General features: G+C 43.5%; 1 protein-coding gene across 3 annotated transcripts in view; it reads left to right on the forward strand.

Annotated features, from left to right (window-relative positions):
- The window catches only part of LOC144763879 (inositol-trisphosphate 3-kinase B-like), a 292,849-nt gene that overhangs the window by 227,850 nt on the left and 37,645 nt on the right, over positions 1-27,354 (forward strand). For all 3 annotated transcript variants that reach the window (XM_078649872.1, XM_078649875.1, XM_078649873.1), the window contains exon 6: positions 23,517-23,618. In XM_078649872.1, the coding sequence (XP_078505998.1) occupies positions 23,517-23,618 (102 nt within the window). The remainder of the gene's footprint in view (positions 1-23,516; positions 23,619-27,354) is intronic.

Raw genomic sequence — 27,354 nt, forward strand, 5'->3', positions numbered from 1 at the left:
TCTAATGATGAAACTGACATCTTTCACTTGCCCTGAAGGAGGTAGCATCAGCTGCTGCCATTAAACACTGAGCAGAAGGTGCTGTTAGATTTACCTTTCACGCAGGACAGATTTGAGGATGGTCTACCCCTGCCACTTCTATGTATGCTACCAAATAGTAATGAGTCCAATGTCTTGCCTCCAAACCCAGATGATCGTTTTGCTTTAGTTTGTCCCAAAGATGAATGGATATTACTGTCAGAAATTTGCTTGCCAACAGCACAGTTATAAGGGTAGGCTCGTAGTGCATGCTCTTTATGCAGCGAAAGACAATTGAATTATATGAAGTCTTGAGCAAATTAGATGGTTGAGCAAGGTAGAAAACAGTGGAATCATTTTTTGTTTTTGAGTGAAAATTCTCAGGTTCCTGCCTTTTAGTGTCTTTTAGGAGGAGCTCTTGCATGCAGCTGGATCCATCAATGACCGGCAAGTTGTTCAGAACGATTAGAGAAGACTTTGTAATGCCTGCATTGTTGTTATGGGTATTTGGAAAGCACACCACTTACCCATGAGGGTATCCTGACGCTGGAAGCAGGCTCAGCATAGGCCTGCCCCAGGGCCGAGAATTAGATGAAAAGCCAAGTTTTCTGTTTCTTGCACAAATCTAGAACTAAGGAGGCGGCTCTGATGTTGAGGCAGGTCATAACCGGCTTTAGAAGTGAAGTAACTAAAGGAAGGCAGAGCTGCTTGATCTGGTTCTATATATACTGTGAGACCTAGTAAGGGTCTGGGAGACTGGAGGTGTGTGGTAGGTTAGTGGAAGCCTTTGGATGTTTTTTTTTTAGGTGTGGAGTGTTGTGGGAGTCTCAATGAGAGTTTGGGTGTTGAGTTCTGCATGGTCTGAAGTTCCCTGGTCAGTAGTGTGATTCTTACATATATTGCGCTCCTGTGGTCCAGATAGCTGGCGATGAGGGCCAGGGTGACGGTTCTATGGGTGTTGAGTGGAATCCACTTAGACCTTCTTGAGCATCTTTAGAGTGTGGAAGCAGGAGTCGGAGACCGCTTTCGCTTGGCCTATCATGGAGAGCTTGTAGTCAACCACTATTACTAGTTTCTTTGTGCGGTTGGTAGGGCTGGGAGTGGGTCTCAGATTGGCAGGCCCTCCAGTTGGAGTTCCATATCAAGTGTCTTTGCCGACGATGACTGCTGACTTGTCTGTTACACTTGAGGTAGTTGGTCTCTATCTGGCGACTTCAGACATGCAGGTGGAGAAGTTAGTCCGGGCATTTGAAGGTTTGTCAGAGAGGATGAGATGGGTTTTGTCCACGTATTATATTACATTGATTCTAGGAGTCTGAATGATGCTGGTGAGTGGGGCCATGCAGGTGTCTAACAGCATTGAGCTGAGCGAAGATCCTTGTGGTACTCTGCCCATGAGGTAATTTGGAAATTTACCCTGTCGGCAGGATCACCCACAATTTTTTTTTTTGCTGGCTATAGGACTCTGTACTATGGTGAAAGGAGGAGCACAAGCACCGTACTACTGGTTAGCAGAGGTAGAGTGCACAGTTGATATACACCTGATTAATTTATTTAATTTACTTATACGTCCCTAGTATATGGTACCAAGTGTACACAGGGCCTGTAAACTAAATGCTACCAGTGGACTGAAGCACTCATTGTTCCAGCCACTACAGTGGACCTGCCAAGCATGTCTCCAGGCTTTCTATTGTGAATTTGTCAGTACCCAGTGACAAAGCTGCTGGACTACAAGTTAGCATTCTGACTTTCAGAACCCAAGCATTAATATCTCAATGCATGTAAACATTCCGCATAGGAGTTTGATACTTAAAATCTGAAAGAATCCCATCATTTGTTAACAATGGTCTGGAAACATTGAAACTACTGGGTATTGTGTTTCTAAGCATTTTCCTGAGGTTGGTCTAAAATATTAACCTCTTCAATGCTCATGACGGCCTTCATGAGTCACGTTGGCTGTGTGCTGATGACGGCCGGGAGCTGTCATAACCACGCCCGCGATTGGAATGTTCAGCACTGCGGCGGAATTCAGGCCGCAGTGATGAGGTTAACTATTTAAAGGCAGAAATTATGACATCTTTCCACTACTTGTTTCCGTGAAGTCAATCTTGATTGGTCAACACATAAGTAAGTTTTACATCTATCCGTTACCTCATTGCAAGGATAAAACAACAATACCTGTGACCCTGTTGACTGAGTTTGATCTTGGACTTTCATGGGTCATTTCGTCTGTTGAATGGTGGAATATGTGTAATTGGGGAGAGGATGTAGCCTTATGGCTAGAGCAGTCAACATCGAAGCTAGGGAACCGGGTTCGAGTCTCAACAAGGACGCTCAACATCCTGTGATTCTGGGCAAATCACTTAATCTCCCCGTGCCTAACAAAAATGAATGTGTCCTCATGTAACAAAACTGGTGCTATGTAAAGTGCTCTGCTACCCCATATCTTCTGGTCTAGTTTGCGCTATATAAGACTAAAAAAAGAAAAACCCTTATTCTGTTCATTATTTTATCTACTTTTTGTTGTATTAAGTACCTATGAAAAAGAAATACATGTTTTGTCTAGATATGCCCGAGTGTTAAAGTATCTTAACTTTCCGGATGCAATGAATGTTAACCAGGTCGATTTGTAACTGTCAGTTTTGAAATGATCCCCTTGTTGTCTTTGTATCTGTAATTATATGTACCTAAGCTCTCTTGGGATGACCGGGTCAACCTTTCCTATTGCTATACCATTGTAGCCTGGCTGTGCAGGTTTAAACTGCAAATTTAACCTGGCAAAACAACCCCTTTTGACAGGCCTAAACCTTGGTTTTAAATATTAAGTCACCCCTAACTAGTCCTTATTGCCCATAATGCATAGCATTTAAAGGTTTAACGTTCATGTCATTAAAGTGAAAGCCTGAAAGCTATTTTCACTGTAAAAAGGTTGGTTGTTCCATAGAAAAGCATTGGAATTAGCATCATTCTTATCGCTAGCTAGGTCACCGCTATAAATGTCATTTTTTTACTTTTTGAAATATTACAAGCCTATTTTACTGGTGAAGTCATTTGTAATCAATATTTTAGAAGGGGACTTTTAGAAATGTACCCCTGCCCTGCCTGAAGACCCTGGAAGCTAAATCTGCATTTTCCTCTCCCACTTGGGTCAGCTAGTAATTAGTATTTGAATAGGTGTGAACTTGCTCACAGGATGAGCAAACAAAAGGCTGACCTGTATTGGCAAAGATGACCCATCTGAACCTGACAGAATATGCAGAGTATGGCTGTGAGGTTCCTTTTGTCATTAAAGTATCTAATCCCTTGAATGTCGCATCCTGCTTGACTGTTGTGCTGGGATTTTTAATTCCACACTTGGTGCCGTTTCCACAGGCAGATGTTAGCGGACACTGGGACAGGGTCCTTCTTTTGTTCCCACAGCCAGGCAAACCTCAATCACAATGGACCTCTTCTTGACATTACAGTCCCAAAGCCAGTTTGATAGGTCTACTGGGTTTACATATAACATTTGGACCACTCTTCAAAGGAGGGAAACAGGATGCCAAATCAGTTTGTGTGTATCTACTGCCAGGTTGTTGAAAACTCCACTATTTTTCTACCAGACGTCTGTCTCTGAGGTTTTTCTCGGTGCATGACCTGCTTACATTTTTTATTTTGTTAGATGTGTGAGGACGCTAGGATTACCATAGTTACTCTCTACACACCTCCAGCACTAGGAGTCCTAGTTTAGTGTAACCGAAGACTGCAGCCATCTTATAAACCCTACCCCACTCAAAGTGGGCTAGGGTTAGCCCCAGGAAAATGTTTCCCCATTGGTTAGGGCATCCATGTGGGACATTCCCACCCACTAGCTCATGGCAGGCATAAATGTGCATCTCCTAGCACCCATGTCGGAACACTCCTGGACCTGTGGAGGAGGACTGAACCTGCTGTGCGAGACCTGAAAAGAGCTTAGAAGACTGCACCTGCTTGCCCGTCTGTGCCTAGGATGAGGAAGTGGACTCCAAGGGACATACGACTGACCTCCTGTTAAAGCTACAGGGTTGTATTGTATATAGAGAGATCTTCCCTGCAACAGCCTAGCTGATCAGTGGCAACTGGATCTTGACTAGATTCTACCTGACACCCTATGAGTCTCCCAAGTGCCTCCCCTGAGGTCCTGGGGGCTTTATAAGTGTGTTCCTGTGGTGCAATGGGACTTAAAAAAAACTGAAGTCAAAAGGTAAAATATTTGACCAGTTAGTATGTCTCACCCATGCTCTATTACGGTCAGTGTCATGTTGCGCCTTGATCCTGTACTACAGCGACCATTGGGTCTGTTTGGCACTTTGTGCTTCTTAGTGCTATTTCTACTTACAACTTTATTCTCCAGTTCCCCTATTGGATTTTTGTCATTTTAGTTTCATTTTTTTAAATTACATTTTACTCTGTTTTTCAAATTGTTTTGGGATGTACAGTTTTTTTACTTAGTCTGTTTTGGTACTGCATAAATACTTTGCACATTGCCTCCAAATTAAGCCTGTCTGCTCTGTGCCACAACTACCAGGGGGTTTAGCCAGGGTTTATTTAGTGACTTTAGTCGTTCGCCCTGTCTAGGACTGAGATTATTACTTGAAGTGGGTACTTACCCGGCCACAACTAATAACCAGTTTCTTAAAAGGTTGGCAGCGCATGAGGTGCAAGGTGTCAGGCAGGCTGACGGCATTGTGTAGGTGCTGAATAAGGATGGGGTGGGACACTGCATCAAATGTAGTGGAAAGCTCCAGAAGGATAAGGGCTCAGTGTCTCCTCTGTGCATGATCAGTCGGATGTCATCTGTGGTAGCAATGACGGTGGTCTTAGTGCTGTGGCGGAGTCTGAAACCTGATTGGGTGGTGTTGAGACACGGGTTGCCGTGGAGGTGGGCTACTAGATGTTTGTTTATAATTTTCCCTAATGCTTTTGCTGGAAAAGGTAGCAGGGAGGTGGACCGGTAGTTAGCATAGTTTGCTAAGGGCTTCTTAGGAGAGGTAGAACTGTGGCATGTGTCCAGGCTGCTGTGGAGGTGGCTGTGGTGATTAAGTGCTTCAGAGTGAGAAGAGGGCCATGCTGCTGATTTCCAGTCCTTTGGTGCACATGTGATGGGGGCATGGGGTTGATAGTGCTCCAGTGTGCATAGGTCACATGGTAGCTGCTGTTTCTTGGAGGTTGATGTTGGGCCAGGTGGTCTTCTGGTTGTCTGGGATGATGGTTAGGCGGCCCACGAGGATTGACTAGTCTTGTTGGGACTCGCAGTTGTAGATGCTGTTGATCTTGTTGCTAAATAAATGGGACAGTTGGTTGCAGAGGTCTCCTGAGGGAGTGATGCTGCCAGGGAGACAAGTCCTTCACAATGGGGAAGATATCCTTTCCGCTATTGGTGCTGTTCTTAATGCGTTCTGTGAGGGTGGTGCCTCTTGAGTTCACAGGTCCCATATCACTGCCATTGGTATAGCTTCATGGCTGTGATTTTAGAATGGTATCAACATGACTACTATTCCACAAAGCGGAAACCTGGACCGGATGCTCCATCCTAGGAAACTTGAGGGCTCAGACATTTGCTTCCTTCATCCGTATGAGTAAGAAGGTCACTGCCGTCTGCCACACTTATGACCCTGAAGGCGCGGAACCGTGCAAGCCTAGATACAATCTTTGCTTCCTCCCAGACCTCCGCTTTTCACCCTTGCCTCATCCGCCGCATAGCTGATGGGAGTGACCCGCCGCATAGCTGATGGGAGTGACCCGCCGCATAGCTGATGGGAGTGACCCGCCGCATAGCTGATGGGAGTGACCCGCCGCATAGCTGATGGGAGTGACCCGCCGCATAGCTGATGGGAGTGACCCGCCGCATAGCTGATGGGAGTGACCCGCCGCATAGCTGATGGGAGTGACCCGCCGCATAGCTGATGGGAGTGACCCGCTGCATAGCTGATGGGAGTGACCCGCTGCATAGCTGATGGGAGTGACCCGCTGCATAGCTGATGGGAGTGACCCGCTGCATAGCTGATGGGAGTGAATGTGACTTTGGAACTACCGTCCAATCACAGTATTCAAGTATTTGACCTCTCGACATCTTTTCACGTCGCACTCACGTGATCGGACTACTGTCCAATCACAGGACGGATTGTACGTAACTATGGCTACCGCCATACGTCCACAACTTTAGTTACCAAACTTCACATTTTTTGTGCTTTAATTCAATTCGTAATCTTTAAAAAGTCTCACTTTACGTAGGGTTTACGAAGCATGTCAATATATGCCACCACTTAGAGCCGTCGATTTTAGATCTTTTTTCACACAGCGTACACGTGACCATTTTTTTTAGATTAAAAAACCCCACTATAGGCCACTAACACACCCATGTGACCCGGAACTCCGATCCGAACCCACGGCCGTATGCAACACGTAAGTTTAGTTCTATGTTTTTTATCCTCATCTACCCTGGACTACTCTCGTTTAAATCGGTTTTTCGGCATAGATATGATGGCAACAATTAGCGTAATGTTTAAATTTAGAGCTACCCGGTTTCTGACGAATGGGCTCACAGTAGACGGTACTTTAGTTCACTTTTCTTTAAACACGTCAGTTAACATTTTTTCTGTTCATCACAATGTTGACATTAATACATTACTCCGGTAGTAGGCTACAGCGACAGATTACACATGTGATATTCGTATATATTTTTTCTTTGCACTGAATGCTAAGGTCCTGAATGTTTTCTTATGTTTCAACAGGCCCCTGACGAAGGGTTACTATTGTTTAACCCGAAATGCATTGGGCATGATTTAAACGATTGAAATTTTCATGAATACAACGAACTTTCTTTAATAATGATGAATTTTCAAAAAAGGAGGAATCAATAAAAGAAATCATGAAACTAACGATATCTCCATTTGTGATGCTATCATTTGATGAAATGCAATGAACATAAAAAGAATACATGAATAAGAGAGTTAATAAACTCAGCAGTTTCATTCAAAAGGAGCGGATCCTTTGTGGTTGGTTAACCACATTTTGTACTTATTTGGAACATGAGGAACCAGGTTCGAATCGAGGCTTCTTCAATATGGGAATGCAGGGTGAGTCCTATTAGACTCCCAGTGTGGACAGAGGAAAATAAGGTTGGCACATTATTCTTTATCGGAACCCTCTACTTCAGGCCGATCCCAGCCATACATAAGGAGGATCGCTTTGAGACATTTCTTTTCATTTACCTATATAACCAATGGAAGACCTTCTATATTAGCTTTGCATGTGCCAGTGTTCTATATCAGATGCTACTAAATTTAAATGTGATTTTGTGGGTGGGTTTTCTGAAATGTCACCAATCTTCACTGGGGATTGCAGTCTCCTGCCCACGTTTGTTTTGTTCGGTGTTTGTTTTAAAGTCGGAAATGTGAAGTTATATCAGGCCAGGTTGCTGCAGAGCTGATTTTTGACCCTGACACAGAACAAAAGATCACTCCCGGTAACAAAACACAGGAAGGGCCTGGTCTCTATTTGCGCGTGGAATGCGGGCCACGGGGCCTAATCAGAGCCGCGCGCTCCGCGGGGAGGCTTGTAACAGGATGGCCGCGGGGGCGTTTATTTAAAGCAATCCCGCTGCTCGTTGATGCACCGACTGCTGCCGGATGGGGCTGCAGTTAAACGTGCAAATGATAGGACAGCAACTCTTCCTCTAGTGGAATCTAAACAATGCCAAAGTTTGCTTTTTTTTCTATGCCAGAATATTCTATATATATCTGCAGAGCACCTGTGCCAGGTATGTGATCTTTCTAGATCACAGGGCGGGTGATCCCTCCAGATCACAGGTCCGGTGCTGAAGCAAGGCAATCAGACATCTCCCGAAGGAGCCACTCAGAAGCGAGTGGCGCGTGCCCCGTTGCTAAAGGAGCAGGAATGGCAAATTGCCCATTCCCTCAAGGGTCAACAGCCAGCCCTGAAAAGAGATCTGTTGAAGCCAGAATGCAACCAAATTTCCGAAAGAAGATTGGCCTCCCTCATAATGCATATTAGCCTAAACACAAACTACATGTAGTACATTGCTCGTAACTGGGCTTCTCCCTAAATTGACTTCATCAAATGCGAAGTGACGTCATCCGTTGTAATTGCCTTCAGTTTCTGGATCTCCTAAAGAAGGAACCACATTTGCTTCTGGTCTGGATCCAAGCTCCTGCTGACGGCGGCAAATCTATAACTAGCTTAATCAGGGCTCTAAGTGCTGAAGGTGCTGTGAAACTTCTATGAATACACCTAACCAGATGGGAACCATAGTAAACATTTGAACCATCGCACTACCCTCTGGACTATCCTTTTCAACTGTCACCCATCTCTGTATCTCTTCTTCAATGTATGATCGCTCTAGGTCTTTGCCTGGCTCTTCTCTTCTCAATTCTCCACTAAACCTTCCTCTTCTCTCGAGCCATGTTCTTCCATTTTCTCTCCCTTATCTTTCAGCTGTCTACTCATTCTTAATACTAGTAGTACTTTGTCCTGGGTTAGTGATAGCCATCCGGTTTGCTGTCACAAGCACCTCTCCGCTACCCCTTGCATCCCTCACTTTCACTCCCCCTTGAACATCTTTTTGACCTCTGTTTATCTTGTCCAATTGGCAATGCTGCACTTACTAACACCTTTCACATCATCTATAACCTGCACTTCTCCCCTGTTGCCTTCTAATCACTTCTTCGCTACGAAAAACCAAGGATAATTTGTACTTTCTATTTGAGTTTAAGCATTTCTACTAGACATTGTACAGGGTAACAAGTGGTGTAAAGGAACAGTGTGAAACTGGATGTAGGATATGAGTAGCTTTTCCCATTTTAAGTCTCATATAAATGCGTATTTTTTGCTACAGTAAAACCTGCTCAGCTGAATTAACCAGATTTCATGTGATTTGTTTTTACACAGAATATACCATTTTGAGGCCTAGTATATATAAATCCACTTGTAGTTTTTTTAATGGAGGTTACAAAACGTATTTGCATGATCTCCAATGTATTAATTTGATGTTCATATGGATAATGAATCTCTGGGTGGTCTGTAGATGTGGACCATCCAGGGCTCTATATTAATTGAACAAGGGTCCTTCTTGCTCAGGGGGCATCGTCTTCTTTACCATGTCAGGATCGACTGACTACAGTGGTATCTTCTTTGATTGTCGCAAAGAACAATGTATGTATCAGTAGCTAATTTTATGATGTGAGACATCATGAATAATCCACAAATACCTGTGTACGAAGGGAAAATCCCTAGGAGCACGTGGATTAGGCGAATAGACTATCAATTTATCAGGGCCACAATATTTAATTAACCTTTTTATTGTGTGGTCCATGGACTTCAAGGAAAGTCCATAACGCCCTGGGAAAAGAAATCCCCATTCTGGCTACATTTTAACAGAGTTGAGGAACGTGTGCAATCACTCTTGAGTTGGTCAACTTAGGGGTATAGCAAAAAGACTTTGGAAAATGAAAAAAACGAGGGTCAGAGTCCGCCCAAAGTTATGCCACTTTGTCTGCCGAGGACCTGGGTCGTGGTGGATGCTGAATGCTTTCGATCTATCTCATAGGATGGGCGCACCAATCTGGACGGAGGCAACACCCGTCAATATTCCCACCTCTCGCTGCTAAAATCATGAGTGCAGGGCCTGTTTTAAAAACTAGGCGAAGAACCCCAAAGGTCGTGGAAGTAGCCAAAGGACAACACCAATAGACTCTAGGTTTGTGGGCAGGTGAATTGGTTCTGTGCCGAGAGCCTTGTTGAAAGTCCAGCCTAACACTCACCCCTCCGCCAGCACAGGGTTGTCTCTTCGCAGTGGGTTGCACTCTGAGCCTGAGGGTTAGCTGTGAAGGCCATGTGCAGCATCAGTGGGGAATAAGGGCTGCATGCAGGACCATCAAAGTCTTTTTCTGATGGACAGACCTTTAGTGAAGGGTTTGGGTAATGGCTGATGGTTATGGCGGATGCGGTCTCTTCAGTGGTGGTATTTTGAGGTACCTTTGACTTTGGGTGAGGTCAGGCAAAGTCCATTGTGGGGCAAATTCTGGTTGTTGCTCATCACAATTGGCAACTATCAGTGTTTTTTGGGTTGTGGATCACTACCATAAGGTCCCTTCAAATTAGATTTTTAGGGGAAATTGTACATTTTGTAACATTGTTTTATCATTATGTGACGAATCAGAACTTCCCTTTAATAAAGTGAATATAATGTGTAGTTTTTATTATAATATTGTGGTCTGGGCTATTTTTGATGGGAACTTTATCGACAAGTGCTTGAACAACTGGAAGAAGGTGGGTCCAGCGGTGGGTCATCCTTGTAAAATACAGGCAGTGAGATGTTAACACTACGCAAAGTCTTCAGAACCAAGCGGAGCTCGTCCCTCTGTGCCACATAAATGTCATTGGGCCCATGCCGGAGGGTCACTCTCAGCCCATTCCGAATATTTTCATATTTATCCAACCACCATTTGGTTTCCGAGATTGATTTCACGCTCCTCATTTTCAGTATCGACCCATGGGCACCAATCACCACACAGCACTGTTGCCTAGAAACAGACTGTTAACATGGAGGTAGGTGGTAGCTTAGGCGCCACTTGCTTCAATCGGACATCACTTTCCGCTTACCATTCCAGCCATAGTTCGGCATGCACTGATTATCTGGTCGCTGTCCGTCTGCATTTTACCGTTAGTTATTTTATTTATTGATCAAACTAGATTGTTTTTAATGATTCTTCTTTGTCTTTGATTAGGAGTTTTGTGTTTTTAGTGTGCATTATGCTTTAGCGAGTGCAATGTATATTTCCTAGCAGTCAGTGTGTTGGTTTCTGCCCCGAGTACCAGAAACCAAACTCTATGGTTACCTTGTGTTTTTACATCTTGCTTGCTTCAGCATATACTATGCATGCGCTTTCACTTGCAAGAGATATTGTACACAAGTAGCTTGCAGCTCCCCCTCCCCCACACAGTGGTGTAGCATTAGTTGTCTTCATTGTCACTCTTATTTTCTGCCTTCTAATTGGCCAGTGCCTGCTGGCTTCACTTCCTCTTCTTTCGGCTGGAGAATAGACCAATATCTGATTGCTTTAGCTTGATTGCTGTTCTTCAACTGATCGCGCTCCGATTGAGGTACTCATTTTATTTTTTCGTCTTCCCTGTCGTTCTTGTTGAACCTCTTGCCATTTTGTAACTGTTTTTCTATGCCACATGCACTTCAAAGAAGTCCTATTCTCCTTTAAAATCGAGGTTTATTGTAACAACAGATGTTATCTACTTCCTCTGTCCACGTTTAACACTAAACATCACTGCTACTGGCACTCAACCACACTCGACTCTGAAAGCACTTTATATTACATAGTTGCCACATTTAACCCTAAAGGTGTCACATGGACAGTGGTTCTGCCTTCATTATTTATTTATTTGAACGTTTTGTATAGCGCGAACAAGACCCTTACGAGTATCAGAGCGCTTTACAGGGTCGATGTAAGTAAACAAATACACACATAGAAAAAATGTAGGTAAGACAAATACAAAAATATTACTAAACCATACTAGCAGGCGTTGGGGGTCCAAAATTGTTTTACAGAACAATTTAAACATACCTTGGCAAAAACACTAGGGCGCACCTTTGGAACAACCCCGATGCTATTCAGCATTGCTAAAGAAAACAAAAAAACACACTTTGATGCAGCTGCTCCATCATTTTGTAGGAGCCCTCATTGCGTGCGCCTACAGAATACCTCTAACTTATTTTTATTTACCAAGTTGGATTAGTAAACAAAAAAAAAAGTGCAAATGTGTGTTGAATGGGTGCGGAAGCAACACGGAGGGTGGGATGTGAGAGAGAAGCAACGGGTGAGAGTAACGTGGAGCAGGCAGGGGAGTAGCACGCAGGCGAGAAAGCAACGCATTGGGAGAGGTACACGAGGACAAGTGCAACATGAAGGGGGTCAGAAGAGAAACACATGGGGGACAAAGCAACACAGAGTACGGCGGTGCACCCTCATGGAATGCTTAACAAAAAAGAAAATAATAGTGCCTGAAAATTAAGCAGTGGAAGGACACAAGTAATCCGTCCGTGCTCCAGGGGTTGGACGAACTCAACAAGTGGAAGAAAAAAGCACACACAATCTAACAAATAAAAAGCAAGCACATGAGTGACAGTAAAGTGGACCAGTGGTAAGCAATAGATGGGCACTAATTAGCCCACTGTAAGCTGACAATAGGTATTTTCTCCAACAGCCTGCTCGGTCTGGTAGGCGAGACCTAAAAAGGTCCAGATGGCCTATGTGAAGAACTGAATTGTGGCATTGTAGCCGGATATGCACAATTCCCCTGGCTGTTTTGAATTACAACTTGTGTATGTTTACTATGAGCTATATTCACAAAACGCTTTCGAGAATGGGAAGTAGTATTTAAGTAGTACTCATTCTCAGGCTCACTATTTTTTTTAATTCTTTTTTAGTTTATATATTCACCATACGAGTGGATAAAACATAGAAACCGTTTCGACACTGCAGCAACACCCCATTAAAATTCATTTTGATCAGGGTGGTTGCCCGCTGCAGGGTTCAGACTAACCCAGGATATTCATTCCTGTCCCTCCATACTCCGATTCCGCCAATGCTATTCATAAACCACCGGCCAGAGATCTCGACCTCTCACAACTTTTGTGCAGATATCTCTCTGCACACTGAGGTCTCTTTTAGTAGTAAAGATGGCAGGGGCATGGCGAAGCCGTTGGAAAATGGGGAATATTTACTACTAAATGAGTGGCGCTTAAGGAGGGATATTGAAATAGGAGCAGAACCAGGCTTGTTGGCAACAAGACCGCCAAGCAGGAGGCCAGTGCTTGGCCACAAGTGACCATCACAAGGCCAGTGGGGGCTGATGATTGAGGACGAGGAAGGAACAGCTCATCCCCGACATGTGTGGAGTCTAGAGGTATGGCTTTGATCTTTGAAGCAGGTCTGTTTTATATAGCACAAGCTCGACCGATCGTATGGGAGCGCTTTACATGAGCACGAGTTACATTGCACAAGGACGCATTCATTTTTGGTAGGCACTGCAACTGTAAGTGCTTTGCCCAGAATCACAGGATGGTGAGCCGACGCAGAGACTGGAACCTTGTTCTCAAGTTCCAAAGTTGGCAGCTCTTGCCATTACGCCACACCATCTCTTGTTCAACGTGCAAGACTTGCATGCAGACATTGGAAATATCACAATGGTTTGAATCGGTTTAGATTTCAAAACACTAAGTCTAAGGAATTTCTTCAGGAGTGATATTTCCTAGGTGTACAGTTTGCAGCTGGTATAGTAAAGGTGGTGAAGTTATAGGTATTGATATATGGGAGCCTTTTGATGCTGCCTTATCTCACCTTTAAGAGCCCTGGCCCTGTCCGAGGCCTTTACACTAATCTTCCGCACAAGGAATGGTCCAGCCACCGTGATAACCACTACACTATGGAAACTACTGAATGGTAGCATGTGTCTGTTCTGGTAGTGATGAGTCTAAATCAATTTTTTGTCCTGTTTGCTAATGTATGCTGACTGGGATCAACTCTAATTTTTAATACTTGTTCAGTGGAGACTGAATTGAGATTATAAGCATATTTCATGTAAATGACGAAATAAAGAGGCTATATAATATATGCATTAATACCAAAAAACATTGACCTAACAATGCTGGCACCACCTACGCTACACCTGCACCAGTTTGTCATGTTCGTGTGACAAGTCTGTTTTTCAGCCATCCTGGAGTCCTACAAAAGGAACATTGTCAGAAGAAAAGGGTTACTAAAGGAAGAGACTGCATTAGCGGAATAGAAGTCTTTAGTTGATTGTACAGTAAAATATTTATAAGTTAATACGGTACGTCACTGTAAATAGTTTTTGAAGGTGCAATATATAGAAAATAAATGCGAGTCACTGTAGCAAGCTTTATAGTAACAATTCCTTTAGTCTAATATTACTCTGATGCCTGCGACCGTTAAGATGCACCGCCATTAAACTATTGGTAGAGGTGCTACAGTTATAAACTGCAGACATTTGCAATCCCACAGTGAGTGCACGTACAGGTACAAAACATAACAAGGACATCTAAAACTGGTGTGTGAGCTGTGTTACTGTGTGGAGGAGGAGCATGTAGATATCGGGGTGGGATCAATGCTAGCCCGCCTTTAGTGCTTTCGCAGGGACAATGTAAACCTTCATGGAGATCTCCAGGGGCCAAGAGTCCAATCCTGCAATTCTTAATCAAACTCACATTTTACATCACTTGAATGGGATCTCTCGCTCAAGTATGTGGTGTTCTAATAGAAATGTCTTGAAAGCCATTTGGCGACCTGATCCGCAACAGCTACAACTTTGATGTCTAATGACCACAGATATTGCGTTCTCCCCTTCCCCCCAAAAAGTAAAGAAAAGGGTAGGGGTTCCCAATTGAGGCCCTCAGAAGTTGGACAGCACAGGGTGTTGTATTTAACTCCAGTTAAATACCTTTATCCCATGATGAGGTATTTACCAGGTAGGGTAAATTCCTCATATTCTGAATTTTCAAAACAGAAATGAAGCCTAACGAGCAGAATCTTTTTTTTTTTTTAGGCCCCTAGTTCTGCAATATTTTGCCTTTTTCTGAGTCTTTTCCACCAATACATTTCAGCTAGTTTGACCTGCCGGAATCTATTGGCAGAAAATTGCGAGGGTTGTGAGGATTATCAGATTTTTTGCCCTGAATTTGCAGACTTCTGGTTGCAGACCAGTGCTCTTGCAGTATGGGACCCCTTTAATTTGAATCAGTAACACAGATTCATTGTGCATGCGTCACTCGGATAGTATGTAACAGGCACACAAATCTGCCTTGTCTCAAATATCTCATATTGTACACTCTGGTGTCTGCTCATTCTTGGCAACCTCAGTAAAATACAAACATCCGCGCCTTAAACTTGGCTGCAGGTGCCGGATTATGTAAAATTCAAATGTTTAAAATCCCAGCATGCATTGTAGTTGTAAGTCCCTGTGTCACTCGTACACATTTAAGATGTAAATGATCCCTTTACCTCTGTGTTCCACTTTTATTTTGCTGTTTGATCTTTGACCCTATGCTAGTAGGTTTATTCCTCCATGCATTTTCGTAGCAATTGCTCCACAAATTTATCGATATGGGCTGCCTTCAGTCTTCCTTTAGTAAACCAATCAGACTGAAGATTGCTACCCCTGTCATCTCCCTGCTTCCCTCAATTATCTGTTCTTGGCTTGAGTATTTTACATTTTGCTTTAATTCCTTTATTTGACCCTGAAGGATTCTAATATCGTTTGAGTGCCAGAGACCCTTTCATCTAGTGATTATCACTCTTGGAGACATTTCCTCCAAAGCTTATCTTAGGGAGGAAAATCAAATGTAAATGTAAATGTGTGTGTCTTGTAAAGCGCACTGCTGCCCTGAGGCGTCGTGGCGCTGTAGACCGCTGGGGAACCCGTCCTGGCTATCCCTGTGAGATGGTCCCTACTGGGTATCTCCAAGGTGAAACCAGGCATCCCCGGCGAATGTGGGGGGCCGTTGTGGAGATGAGGCAAGCTAATGCCCAGAGTTGCCGAGTGTGATCCCTGGTTAGAGTAGGCACCGAGGCGAGAATTATCGAGTCCGCTGACCCTGGTCCACGACCCTGCCGCATCGGGAAATGAACCCTGGTCCCGGGCCGTTCTCTGCTTCCGGGTCTGCCGCCTCTAACCAGTGAGCCACACCACTCCACAAATGCAGCGATACCTGTTGTAATCTCAATAATAAGTTAGTTGGACTTCTCTGGATTCAGCTGTTGATCCTGCATACTCATTTTCTTGATGGGTGAAGAGTTCCTCTGTTGATGGGTTAGACCCCAATAGACAGCTGTCAGATGCTTATTTTATTTTTTTCTGCTGCATTTGGGCTGTTTCTGTCTTTTAGAGCATCCGGTAGGACATCCGGTAGGAAAGGACGTGGGATCGAGAAATCAAAGTGATCCACGAAGAGAAGGTAGTAATTGGGGATTTGATCCACTTAAGTGTTTTCAGGCTTCGTGGAGGGTGATGGCATTTGGATGGCCACCTTGATAGATTATGAGTTCATTGGTGCAAAAGTTGGGCCAGAATTTGAGCCTTCCACACTTGAGTAGCTGTTAAATCTTAAACATTCTTCAAAGATGAGTGAGGAAGCAGTCTGGTAGACAAGGTTATCCTATTTGTTTACCTAAGGACGTAACTTGAGGAGTGCCAAGTACCTCTCTTCAGTCTAAGCTGCACCCTCCCTCCAGTTGTCCTGATCTCCCAGTGTCCACTACACACACCAACATTCTATTACATCCTTCGAGGTCAGCAGTCTAGACACCGGTTCAGATACACAGGGGATGTGGGAACCCAGGTTGGTACAAATCCGCTTCGACACAGAGTGAACATGAACAAACCGAACCCTACACACCAGCTTGGACATGAAGGGAACAGAGACACACAGAATGCTGTTTTTGCTTACAGCAGTCAGTGTATTAACTGAGGATGGTATGTCAGAGTGGGAGTAGGGCAGGTGCCTTTTGTCCTTTCAACTCACATTCGTTCTTTTTTTGAAGTCTCAAAGCTACACTGGCGTTGGTTGAGACACTGCAACTTTATGTAAGTGATCTGTCAGTAGGGTGGAGAATTTCAGTTTGCGGGTTTCCCTTTTATGCTGCTCCATGTTTACATCTAACCTTTGCCAGAACACCTGATTTGCATTTTGTGACTGCACCGTCCCATCAATAGTAGGGGAAACATCAGATTTTATGTCTTTATTTGTAACCGTATCCCCCTCCCTATCTGCATTACACCAAGGTTCCAGGTCCTTGCAAGTTTAAAATGTTGCTTGAAATTATTAGATCTGCACAAGAGTAGAAATGTGATACTTACTATGTTTGTGTTTTTTTTTAAGCCAGAACGCCTGATGTTCAAGTTCCTACTAATGAGATTACAAGACCCTGTAACTGGATACAAATATACCTCGTTATCACACAGTCTTTGTCCCCGCAGGGAATAACAACGCAGTTGTTACATCGACTGCGTTGTAATTCTGCATACCATTACCCCACAAGTCGTAACAACGACTTGCGGAGGTGGGGTGCTGGATGTTGGAATAGTATAATTTACTATTCCAATTCCAGGCTGTGCGGACAGTAGGGAAGGTATTGGATTTTAAATCCAACACCTTCTCCCCTCTCCAAAAGTCGTTGTTCCGACTTATGGAGTAATGGTATGCGGAATTACAACGCGGTCGTTGTAACCACCGCGTTGTAATTCCCTGCGGGGAAAAAGTTTTGTGGTACACGTTGTTTACCCTGGATACAGGATTCTTCAAAGCTGCCCATAAACTGGGCAGTTAGTGGTGGAAATTGGAAAAGTGTACTTGTCGAAAGACTTCAGCAGAAATTAGGTTGTGCAGGGAGGTGGCTGCTAAGTAAAGGATGGCGGACAAAGGTTCCATTGATCTCTCAGCTGCCTGGACCTCGGAGGAAGCTGTTTAAGAATGCGGAAGGGGATGTTACGAGACTTTTGAAGTCCTATACATAACAAATACAACGTGATAGAAAGGAAACCTATTTATAGTACACCATGAGGCATCAGTTCGCCTCAGCCATATGAGGGATGGGAAGGAAGCGACGTGGGTGAAATGTTAGGTCCTGGTGTATCCACAGTGTGTCATTCACATGAAAGAATGAAAGCTATAGGTGGTTGTCATGGGAAACCTTGTAGCTGGGTGAGGGTATTCAAAGGGGCTACCTTTTAGAGGGAAAGCAAGCTGAAAAAATTGTTTATGGTTTGGGTGTATCAACTCAAATGTGAAGCTACTTTTTTTGGAATCTTAACCTCTGTTTTGTATTTACTTTGACTTAATACCATGACGCTTTATTTAAATTTAACTTAAGATATCATTAACACCCAGGCTATTGCTCAAGTTTACTGATTGATACTGCATTATATATGTAGTTTAGCACTTCCTTGTTGCTGTTGAACACGTATATTAATGTGTGTATATATAATATAGGTATGTATAAAGAATATTGCTCATCTGTGGTTTTGTCCACCTGTGGTGCTGCTGTTCCTTCAAGCAGACAAGGGACAAGTCACCGCTACATATCCTCAAGACCATTCCTAAAGGAAGGAGGATGGGCACTGAGAAGTGGTGAAAGATGCTCAGAATTGTATATAGGATCACCGAAGTGATCGTAAATAAAACATTGAGCTTCTTACACCACTTCTGGGTGCCTGTCTTCCTTCCTTTGGGAGTAGTTGTGTGTGTGTGTGTGTGTGTGTATAACAATTACAGGGGCTTTATCAAGTGCAGCTCTTGCAAGGCTTGCCGACATCAACTGAATTGTAAAAGCGAGCAGACCTTTGAGGGCCAACATTTTTTAATCAATGACAGGATTACTTGCAATATGGATCACGTAGTACATACTGAAATGTGGATGTGACAAGCTATATGTGAGGAGCACCATCAAGATGTAAAAACGTGCTCCTCCAGCACATGCTGGCGATCACAAATGGTGATAAGTGCTACTTCGTGGCCTGTCACTTTGTAGAATACCATGAACGGTCCCTTGCAAGTTTCAGCGACTACGGGATTAAACATTTTAAAGTCCACCAAGAGGAGGAGACAGAGAAAAGGAGCTGTGGAGAGAGGAGTCATGACTGATAGTGACATTGCGCACAGAGACTGTAGGGGGCCACAACACAGATGTGGAGTTACGTGTTCATTTGCATGTACACCATTGAAACTAGCTTTGCTATGCTTGAACCTTTGAGGAATATCGAATCCAACAGTTTTTCAATCTAAAAGATACGATGGTAGCATATGCCCTTGATACCTAAGATGATTGCACATAGCAGCTTTTTCCTACAAAACACTTTATTTGGAATAGCACTCGTTACAACGCATGTGTTTCCTACGCATGCCATTAAAACGCAAGTCGTTACGACTTGCTGTAGGGGGCGCTGGATTTTGGAATCGTATCATTTACTATTCCACGTCCAGTGTGTGCAACAGTAGGGAAGGTGTTGGATTGAAAATCCAACAAATCCAACACCTTCTGCCCCTACAGCAAGTCGTTGTAACGACTTGCGTTGTAATGGCATGCAATGTAACAATGCGTTGTAAACGAAGTCTCCTGTTTATTTGTATTATTGGGATACCCTGGGAGGAACATACGATGACTTCACGAACCCCAAGAACAGGGGATAGTGACACGTACTGCTTTAATACTCCTGCAAGAAGTCTAAAACAGTCTGACATAAGCGTTTCCACTGCCCTATACATATACATTTTGCTCTACAGAGTAGGGATTTCAGGAATGGATATGTTTATGCATTTGCACTTCAGGATATTCTTTTTAAACATCTGTGTAATGTATTATTTTGCATGTTTTCTTTCACTTTATATCTAGGGGTACAGTGTATACACAGTGGAATAGGTTACTCTCATAGATACATCATGCACTTTACCAGAGTACTGTAGTGGATGCATAACTGCCCTTTGGATGAACATCCCTCAATGATCCTTGATACATGTCTGTATACATGTATGCATTTTGCACTTTAGACCTGAAGAATTGTTAATAGACATTAAGACAGGGTCGTTACATATATCCATTATGCACTGTAGATCGAAAGTACTGTGACTAGAGATAGATAAACATGCATTTGTGCTTTGAACTAAGGGAATGTCGCATCAGCTGAACTATTGGGATCTACCCGTCCACGTGAATACATATTGTGCATTTTGGATTGGAAGTACTGTGAATAGGGGTGTATATGCATTTGCACCTTTCATGAAGGTAAAAAAGTAGCATCAGCGGATCTATTGGGACTATACCTGTTCACGTATGCACATTGCACACTGTGAATTGGGTGCAAAATCAATGACTACATATAAATGACCTGCACTGCGGATTATCATGTGCTCGGGACCGCAAATCTAAATGGATATTTATTTGCGTATGTATTTCATGTTAATTAATTCTACTGAGCAATTTCTTATAAGTGTCAACAAATATGCATTACACACTTTAAATCAAAAATACAGTGAATGGCCTTATATAAAATGTTCTGCACATTGAATTGAGAAGAGCTTAAAGTGTGCTGGTTGATCATAATTCTGTGAGGAATCGCCGTTCGGTTTTCCGAGTGTACAAATGCATGGGGTACTGCCCATAAGAACTTATAACGATTAGTATATTGGCACATAATTTTGAAACAAATGAAATAGGTTAAAAGGGCATTAAATGAGAGAGAAGATACTGTGAGATCAAGGTCTCCGATGAAAAGGTGCATTGGTTTAAAAAGTTGTGAAACATGGAATAACTGATGTGCTTGGAAGGGGAATAACAAAGTAAAGAAAATGGATGACGACCTGAGGACTAAGCAATAAAATGGTTTCCATTGTAATTGTTTCCTATTGAGTGTGGGGAGGGGGCCATAAATCACAAGTTCATTACATGCATGACCGAAGTGGCCACCTAGATGAAATCCAACTGCCTCCAACAGAACTCTGATAAGACCGAAGGAGTGGTCTCGGGGAAGAACCCCTCACCGTGGGACTTCACTTGGTGGCCCACAGATCTTGGACCAACACCTTGCTCACAAGCAAGAAACCTCGGAATCATCATTGAGAGCAAACTGCACATTGCCGCCAAAGTCAACACAGTAGCTTGGTCTATCTTCAAGACCCTAAGGATGCTCGAGAAAACCTTCATGTGGCTAGCTGACCACACCGGGAACATACTCACCCAAACCCTCCTCAACTGCAGACTAGACTATGAGAACACCCTGTAAGCAGGGATAACCAACCAGCTAACTAAAAGACTGCAGACTGGTCAAAACACAGCAGCCAGACTTCTCGTCCACCACCCACACCTAACGCACATCACACCACACCTTAGGGAGCTCCACGGGTCCCGATCCACAACATACATTTCAAACGACACATCTACAAAGCGCTCCACAACACAGGCCCTGCCTACCTTAAAGACTCCTTCATCTTCACCAATCTTCCAGACACATCTGCTCTGCAGTCTCTCACTAGCGCACACACACCTCTCATACACAAAAGCAGAGCGGGGAGTTGCGCCTTCGGACACTTGGCTCTTAAAGCCTCCTACAGCCTCCCTCAACACATCAGAGCCTCCACTTTTCTCGACTTACACCAGAAGCCGAAGACCTGGCTCTTGGAGTAGGCCCTCCAGGGCTGGCCTTACGCACTGGCTACTTAGCTCCTGGATACCCTCACAGGGGACTAGCACTATAAAACACCAATAACATAACAGGAGAAGATGACCCTCTGCTCTAACAAAAATGGTAATAAATAGCATATACTCTGCACATCTGTATGTATGGTTTTTGCAAATGTATTTTTCATATATATTTGCTTTAAATAATGTATTTGACCCAAACCAGGATGCAAGGGGTTACATTTGTGTAGCAAGGTAAAATCACTCACGAGATATTGTCACTATTAGTCGATTGTTTCCATGTGTAGAATAATTGTTACATGCAATCTGTGAGGCAAAAAAGTGATTCTCATTTCAATGTTGCAGTACTGTGGTAATACACTCAAATTTGACCTTGCACTGTAGTAATAACATACATGTTTATAGGTACAGTTGCTTCAAATAACATGTTATTGGCACAACTTTGTTCACTGCCATGACACGTACATGTGTGTATATGTGTGACATAGATATGTATACATTTCTATATATATGTTTGAGATTGATAAAGACTTCTGCGAAGCCGAAACACGTCGCTCTGGTCTCGGGGACGAGGGCGACCTGAGAAAATAAAAAATGCCGTATCCATACAGCCGCAAGTACGTGCCTTCTTCTGTGGAAGTTTCTGCGGAAGCAGGATTGTGTGTGTATGAAACAGATAAAATGGCTGCACAGATCAATTGGAACTTTTTTTTATTTATTCACTTTATTTATTCATTTTGAATAAAACTTAATACTGGTGTGCACTTCGAAGTTAGCATTGAAGAATGGCAAATAGACATACATATGGTCCAATGGTTGGGAAGATTACAATCCCAACCATTGGACCCTTCATAGCAATCTAATGTGAGTCCCTCCCGCTCTAATCCTCGTCCCATTCAGGACTCACGTAAGCACTCCCCTCAGATGCACTTCGTGGGCTCGTCTGTGGCTCCTCGACCAGTAGGCCGTGACAGAGTTCCCGCCATGTCCTTAGATCATCCTCAAATTTCTCGTCTCTGCAACATCTTTTCATCTGTACCTCCTCAGCTGGTAAATTAGAACTTTAATAAAGGATTGTGTTTTTGTTGGTTTGGTGTAAATTTGTTCAGTAGGTTTTGAGGGTTCAGTGTTTCAAGAGCGGCCCGCGTTAGGCATGACTAGGTTAAACCTAAAAAGTTATGCGGACTATTGAAGATTCATATATATTTTTGAATCCCAAGATTAAAAAAAAAAAAAACTATTGGCAAAGTCCATGATGGATCCAAAAGCGGGTTGGCTGCCACAACATTGAAAGAAATGATTTTCTGTCCCCAGTCCTGGAAATGTTTTTTTGTACATAAGGGGACTGGGTGAGCACACCCTAACACCATGGGCCATGTGAAATCAGTGATGTCACCTGTGACTTCATTTAACTTGTCACGAGTGATGTAATTTTTGAGGTTATAAGCAGTTGGTGACTGGGTCATGTTATGGATAGTTTACTGAACTGTAACTGGCAAATTTTAGTGGCTTAATTTTTTTATTTTGTATCCATAACTGCGCTTTAACTGCTTTTTTTCAGTGAATGTGAGATTTTTTTTTTTATACATACATTAGGTTTATAAGCAGACCTAACCATAACTTCACCTTAATTTTTGTGTTTCTTGGTGATTTTATACGTATATGTATATATATATATATATATATATATATATATATATATATATATATATATATATATATATATATATGTATTTATTTTAGAAATGTTGCTGAACATGCTGATAAACTAGCTAAATGTAAATGTGTTGTATTTGTAAAGCGCACGGCTGCCCACGCGACGGGGCGTCCCGGTGCTGCACTCATACCGCTGTGGATCGCTTCCTGGCTTTTCCTTGTGAAATGTCCACTCCTGGGCACCCCCAAGGTGAAGCCAGGCATCCAAGCGCTGCTGTGGCCGTTGGAAGGCTGGATATTTGGTCTTCTGTAATGCATGAGCTAGTGTTCGCCCCACAGGTATTTCGATTTTCTTTCCTGCGAGTTTCCGTGGCTGAGCCCCAGACTAGGAGGCATTCCTTTAGGCAGTATGTGACATCCCAAAAAAACCACACAAAAAAAACCCGGATAATTGTGTTCTTTGAAGCCTTTTGTTTTAGGGACAGGACGATGTCCTATCCGCCATTTTGTGTGTAATGGGGTTGTTTGTGCTCTCAGCAGCAGTTAATTGACTTCTGCCTTTTCTCACTCTCTCTCTCGTAGAAGGAAGACGGCACAGTCAACAGGGACTTCAAGAAGACCAAAACAAAGGAACAAGTCATCGTGGCCTTCAGGGAATTCATTAGAGGGAACCGGAATATCCTGGTGAGTCAGAGCTTGTGTGGTGAGGGAACCACCTCTGATGGGCTGCCAGGTGCTCACCGGGGTTCCTTGGGGATCCAGCTGATGAAACACCTGGAGGCCGCGAGCCAATGTCAGGGTCCCTGGTGTGGTGTAATTGTTGAGCTAATATTGGTCTAGTGTTGTTCCGGACCCGACGTCAAGTGGCGGCCCTGCCATCCACTCCGTGCTGGCAGCAGCGCTTCCTTGTAATAAGATTAAGCCAACATTTGGCACTGGTTCAGGAATCTGAACACAGGCCACTGAGAATTACCTACCTCTGGATAAAGCTAGTATCTCAGGCAGAGATGTAGCCTACTGGAATAAAAAGGGGTGCTTAATTAATCACTGGTGTCCTTTAGCAACCAGTATTAGTACTTTTCACTGGGAAGCAGAGAGCTCTACAGAGGTAGTGGAATCAATCAGCCAATGCCAGCAAACGAAGTGCATAAAAAAAAGTAAGGGAACTGTTATGCTGCGTGCCCTAGGGCGGGGTGAGTAAGCTGGGGGCGCGGTCAAAGGCATGTCTAGAAAACCAAGATATTTTAAAACTTTTTTCGGTCTTTCACCTTCAGTAACTAAACATAAAATAACGCACAGTTTAAATGAAAAATAAATACAAATTAAGTTAACCAGTGGGAAATTTACTATAGTGCACTATGAAACCTCTATTAGCTATAGTGCCCCAGAGGTATGTGTGTGTAACCAGAGAGCCACAGAATTGCATCCTGGTTGGTGCCTTGGGGAATAGTGACTCGTGTATGTTTAGTGCTACGAGGTCCCAGTCTGTGGCAGAAAACACTATGGATAGCATAAGATGGAGAGCTACAAAATGCGCAAAAAGATTTAACATAAAGTAAACCGAAAAAATTAATTTGAGTAATAACCAGACTATTTGTAGTGCACATTTTATAACTGCCCTTTAAAAGCACACACTTCACAGCTCAGTTGGGAACTCCCTTGCAATACAACTCAAGAAAAAAACATTTTTGTCGTCAGGAAGCTTCAAGTGATTCCATCAATGAAAGCCAATACTGACTTCCAAGCACCCATTACATTTGCATATTGACCAGTTGCGCGCATTTACATTTCTTTCAGGGAAGCAGGCACCCTGGCAAGAAGGCTTGTTTACCACTTTACCTCTCTGCCCCTCCCTCAGTTTCCCAGCATGGGAGATTCCTCGCCTTACACTTCTGCGGAAGCATTCCAGCTGAAGGAATTAACCGTCCCGGGATGTTTGTCTTTTTACAAACTAAAGGACAACTATTTTCCTCCAATTAAAGTATGGGCACATCGTGCCCCTCCGATCTCGCCCACTTCGACCACTGGGCAAACTTACAAGAAGGTGGGTTGAGAGGCTAGAAACTCATGCACAGCATGGCCCAGTCATTAGCACTGTAAACCCAGTGGCCACTTAGAGTTATGAAGAGGACTTTTACATAAGTAAAACGAAGAAATACAAAAATAATGCACAAAAAAAGGTGCTGTTTTGCGACCCGTGTAGGGGCGGGATGCAACCCTAAACTCTAATGTACTAGATTTTAAATAACACTAACATCGGTGGTCGATATTTTCCCATTGAGGTGCGTTCGGGTTGCGCATCTGGTTCAGTCTCTGCTTCCTTATGAGGAGACGTGTGAGGTGACTTTGCAAGTGTTGGCTTGTGGGTCAGGTGAACCCCCATCCCTAGAGGACACAGAACTGTCATTCAGATTGACAACACGGGCGGGTAGCTTCTAACCTGTAGGTGCACTCAACACCTGCCAAAAGTGCAGCTTTGAAAAGACTCTATTATGTGAGAAGATAGTTTTGTTTTAGAAGAGGGATCCAGGTTTGTTTTTTGTTTTTAGTTTTGCTCTACCTTATACCATGTCTCTAGCCCCACCCAAATCTCATGGGTGATACTTCTGCATCTCTACCAGTTCATGTCTAATTTAAATACACCATTTAACAGCCTCTGACATAACAAAACTGAAATGTATCCAGACTCAGACAAAACCCAAAGTAATAAAGGCCAAATTATAAGGCACACTCCAATAGAAATTTGGCAAAGAAAAAATGGGTACATTACAAGTGAAACATATAAGTTGATGACTTATGCTACGTGGACATTATTTGCTAAAGGTATTGGTCACCGAACATATGGTTCACTGCTTTCTATGGGATAAAACAGTTGTGGACGTGTTAGGCCTCATTCATGCCAATTGGCCAAATTCAACAATGTATATGGGGAAAGTTGAGCAGTACGGTTCATAATCGAATATTTAGTCAGTAGACAAAATAGGATTAAAGTGATCTCTTTGAAGCCTGTATTTCACAGGAAGAGGCAAGAACACAGGACAGATATCAAGTGCATCTCTTGTGTAGAAGTAGTTGTGTATTCATTATGTGGAGAAGGGTGCACTGCTGTCCACTACATGAGTGAGGTCTTTTGGTCTTCAGTGGGTATTTTAACAAGTGGTTCCAATCAAGTGCGACTGATCTACTCACAGGGGAGTCTAACAGCATGGGTGAGAATTGAAAGGAAAATGGGACAGAAGGGAAAAGCCATTTGCAGCTCTTTTTGGCTTCAAGGATAAACAAGGACATCGTAAGCAAAATTGAGACAAGATGCTTCATAAGACGCCACAAATGCAGTAGGTTAGAGAGTAGATAGGAGATATCTCATGAAATGCAATTGCAGCCGGTCCTTCATATGAGAAGGGGCAAACAAATTGCACAATGCCATTGCGGCCGGTGGTACAAGAATAATGGATTTGGAAGTGAGCAGACCAATTTAGTCTTGGTGTTTGAACCGGCAGAGAAAGCTCAAGGACCTCCGGAAAAGATTGATTCCAAAGCAAATGTGCGATTCAGGACTGATCGCTGAATACAATCAGAGCTGGCATCATCCAATTGTACTTTGACGCGCTTTGTAAACCTTTCAACTGCATCACTAGCACCCCTATTTTAAGGTGGTGTTATGACGGCACTCTCCAACTTGGTCTAGTTGGGCATTATTCGAATCTGGTTTGATATCTCAAAAAACTTGGCAATGGGTAAAAACATGCACATCTCTTTACCATGGACTTTAAATAGGCTCACCACCTCCCTGGTGATGCTGTTAGAGACGTCAGTGTTGCAGTGCACCAGTATATGTGAACAGAGCTTGGAGGGAAGCCCATAAGTATGGAGGCATGGAAGCCCGAGCCTCTCAAAGAATCATGATTTGTAGGCATCGCTAGAGTCCTAACATTCCAACAGGGTAATGGTGACTTCATAATGAATGACCTGCCCAGTTTTGTGTCACTCTGCATCGGATCGTGACGCGCTTGTGGATTGAATCTTTGCGGTTCTTGCGGATTGTCCTGGTTCCCATGCTTGCAGCCAGTCTCTCGAACGTCTTGTACCTTCCACTGCATTTCACACAGCCATGTTTGCGGCAAGTTCACTTTACATCCCATTGGGTGGAAGCAGAAGTACAACTGCTGGCACATGGCCTCTAGAGTGAAGGCACAATCTGGAAGGAAGGTACACTGCCCAAAAATCCACCTCTGAGCCTCCCTTCACCAGAGGAGGGGTCATAGTACACTGTCCATTCTCTATCCCTTTCCTGCACTGCTGGACACATGAGTCAACAGCTGGAAGAGTGAATGCTTCATTGGATGCCCACAGCAGTTTGACTCCTAAATGCCTCCCTGCTTATTGCGGATAAATCCACCCAAATGAAGGGACATTTTTG

Source organism: Lissotriton helveticus, chromosome 6, assembly GCF_964261635.1.
Source record: "Lissotriton helveticus chromosome 6, aLisHel1.1, whole genome shotgun sequence".
NCBI classification, from domain to species: Eukaryota; Metazoa; Chordata; class Amphibia; order Caudata; family Salamandridae; genus Lissotriton; species Lissotriton helveticus.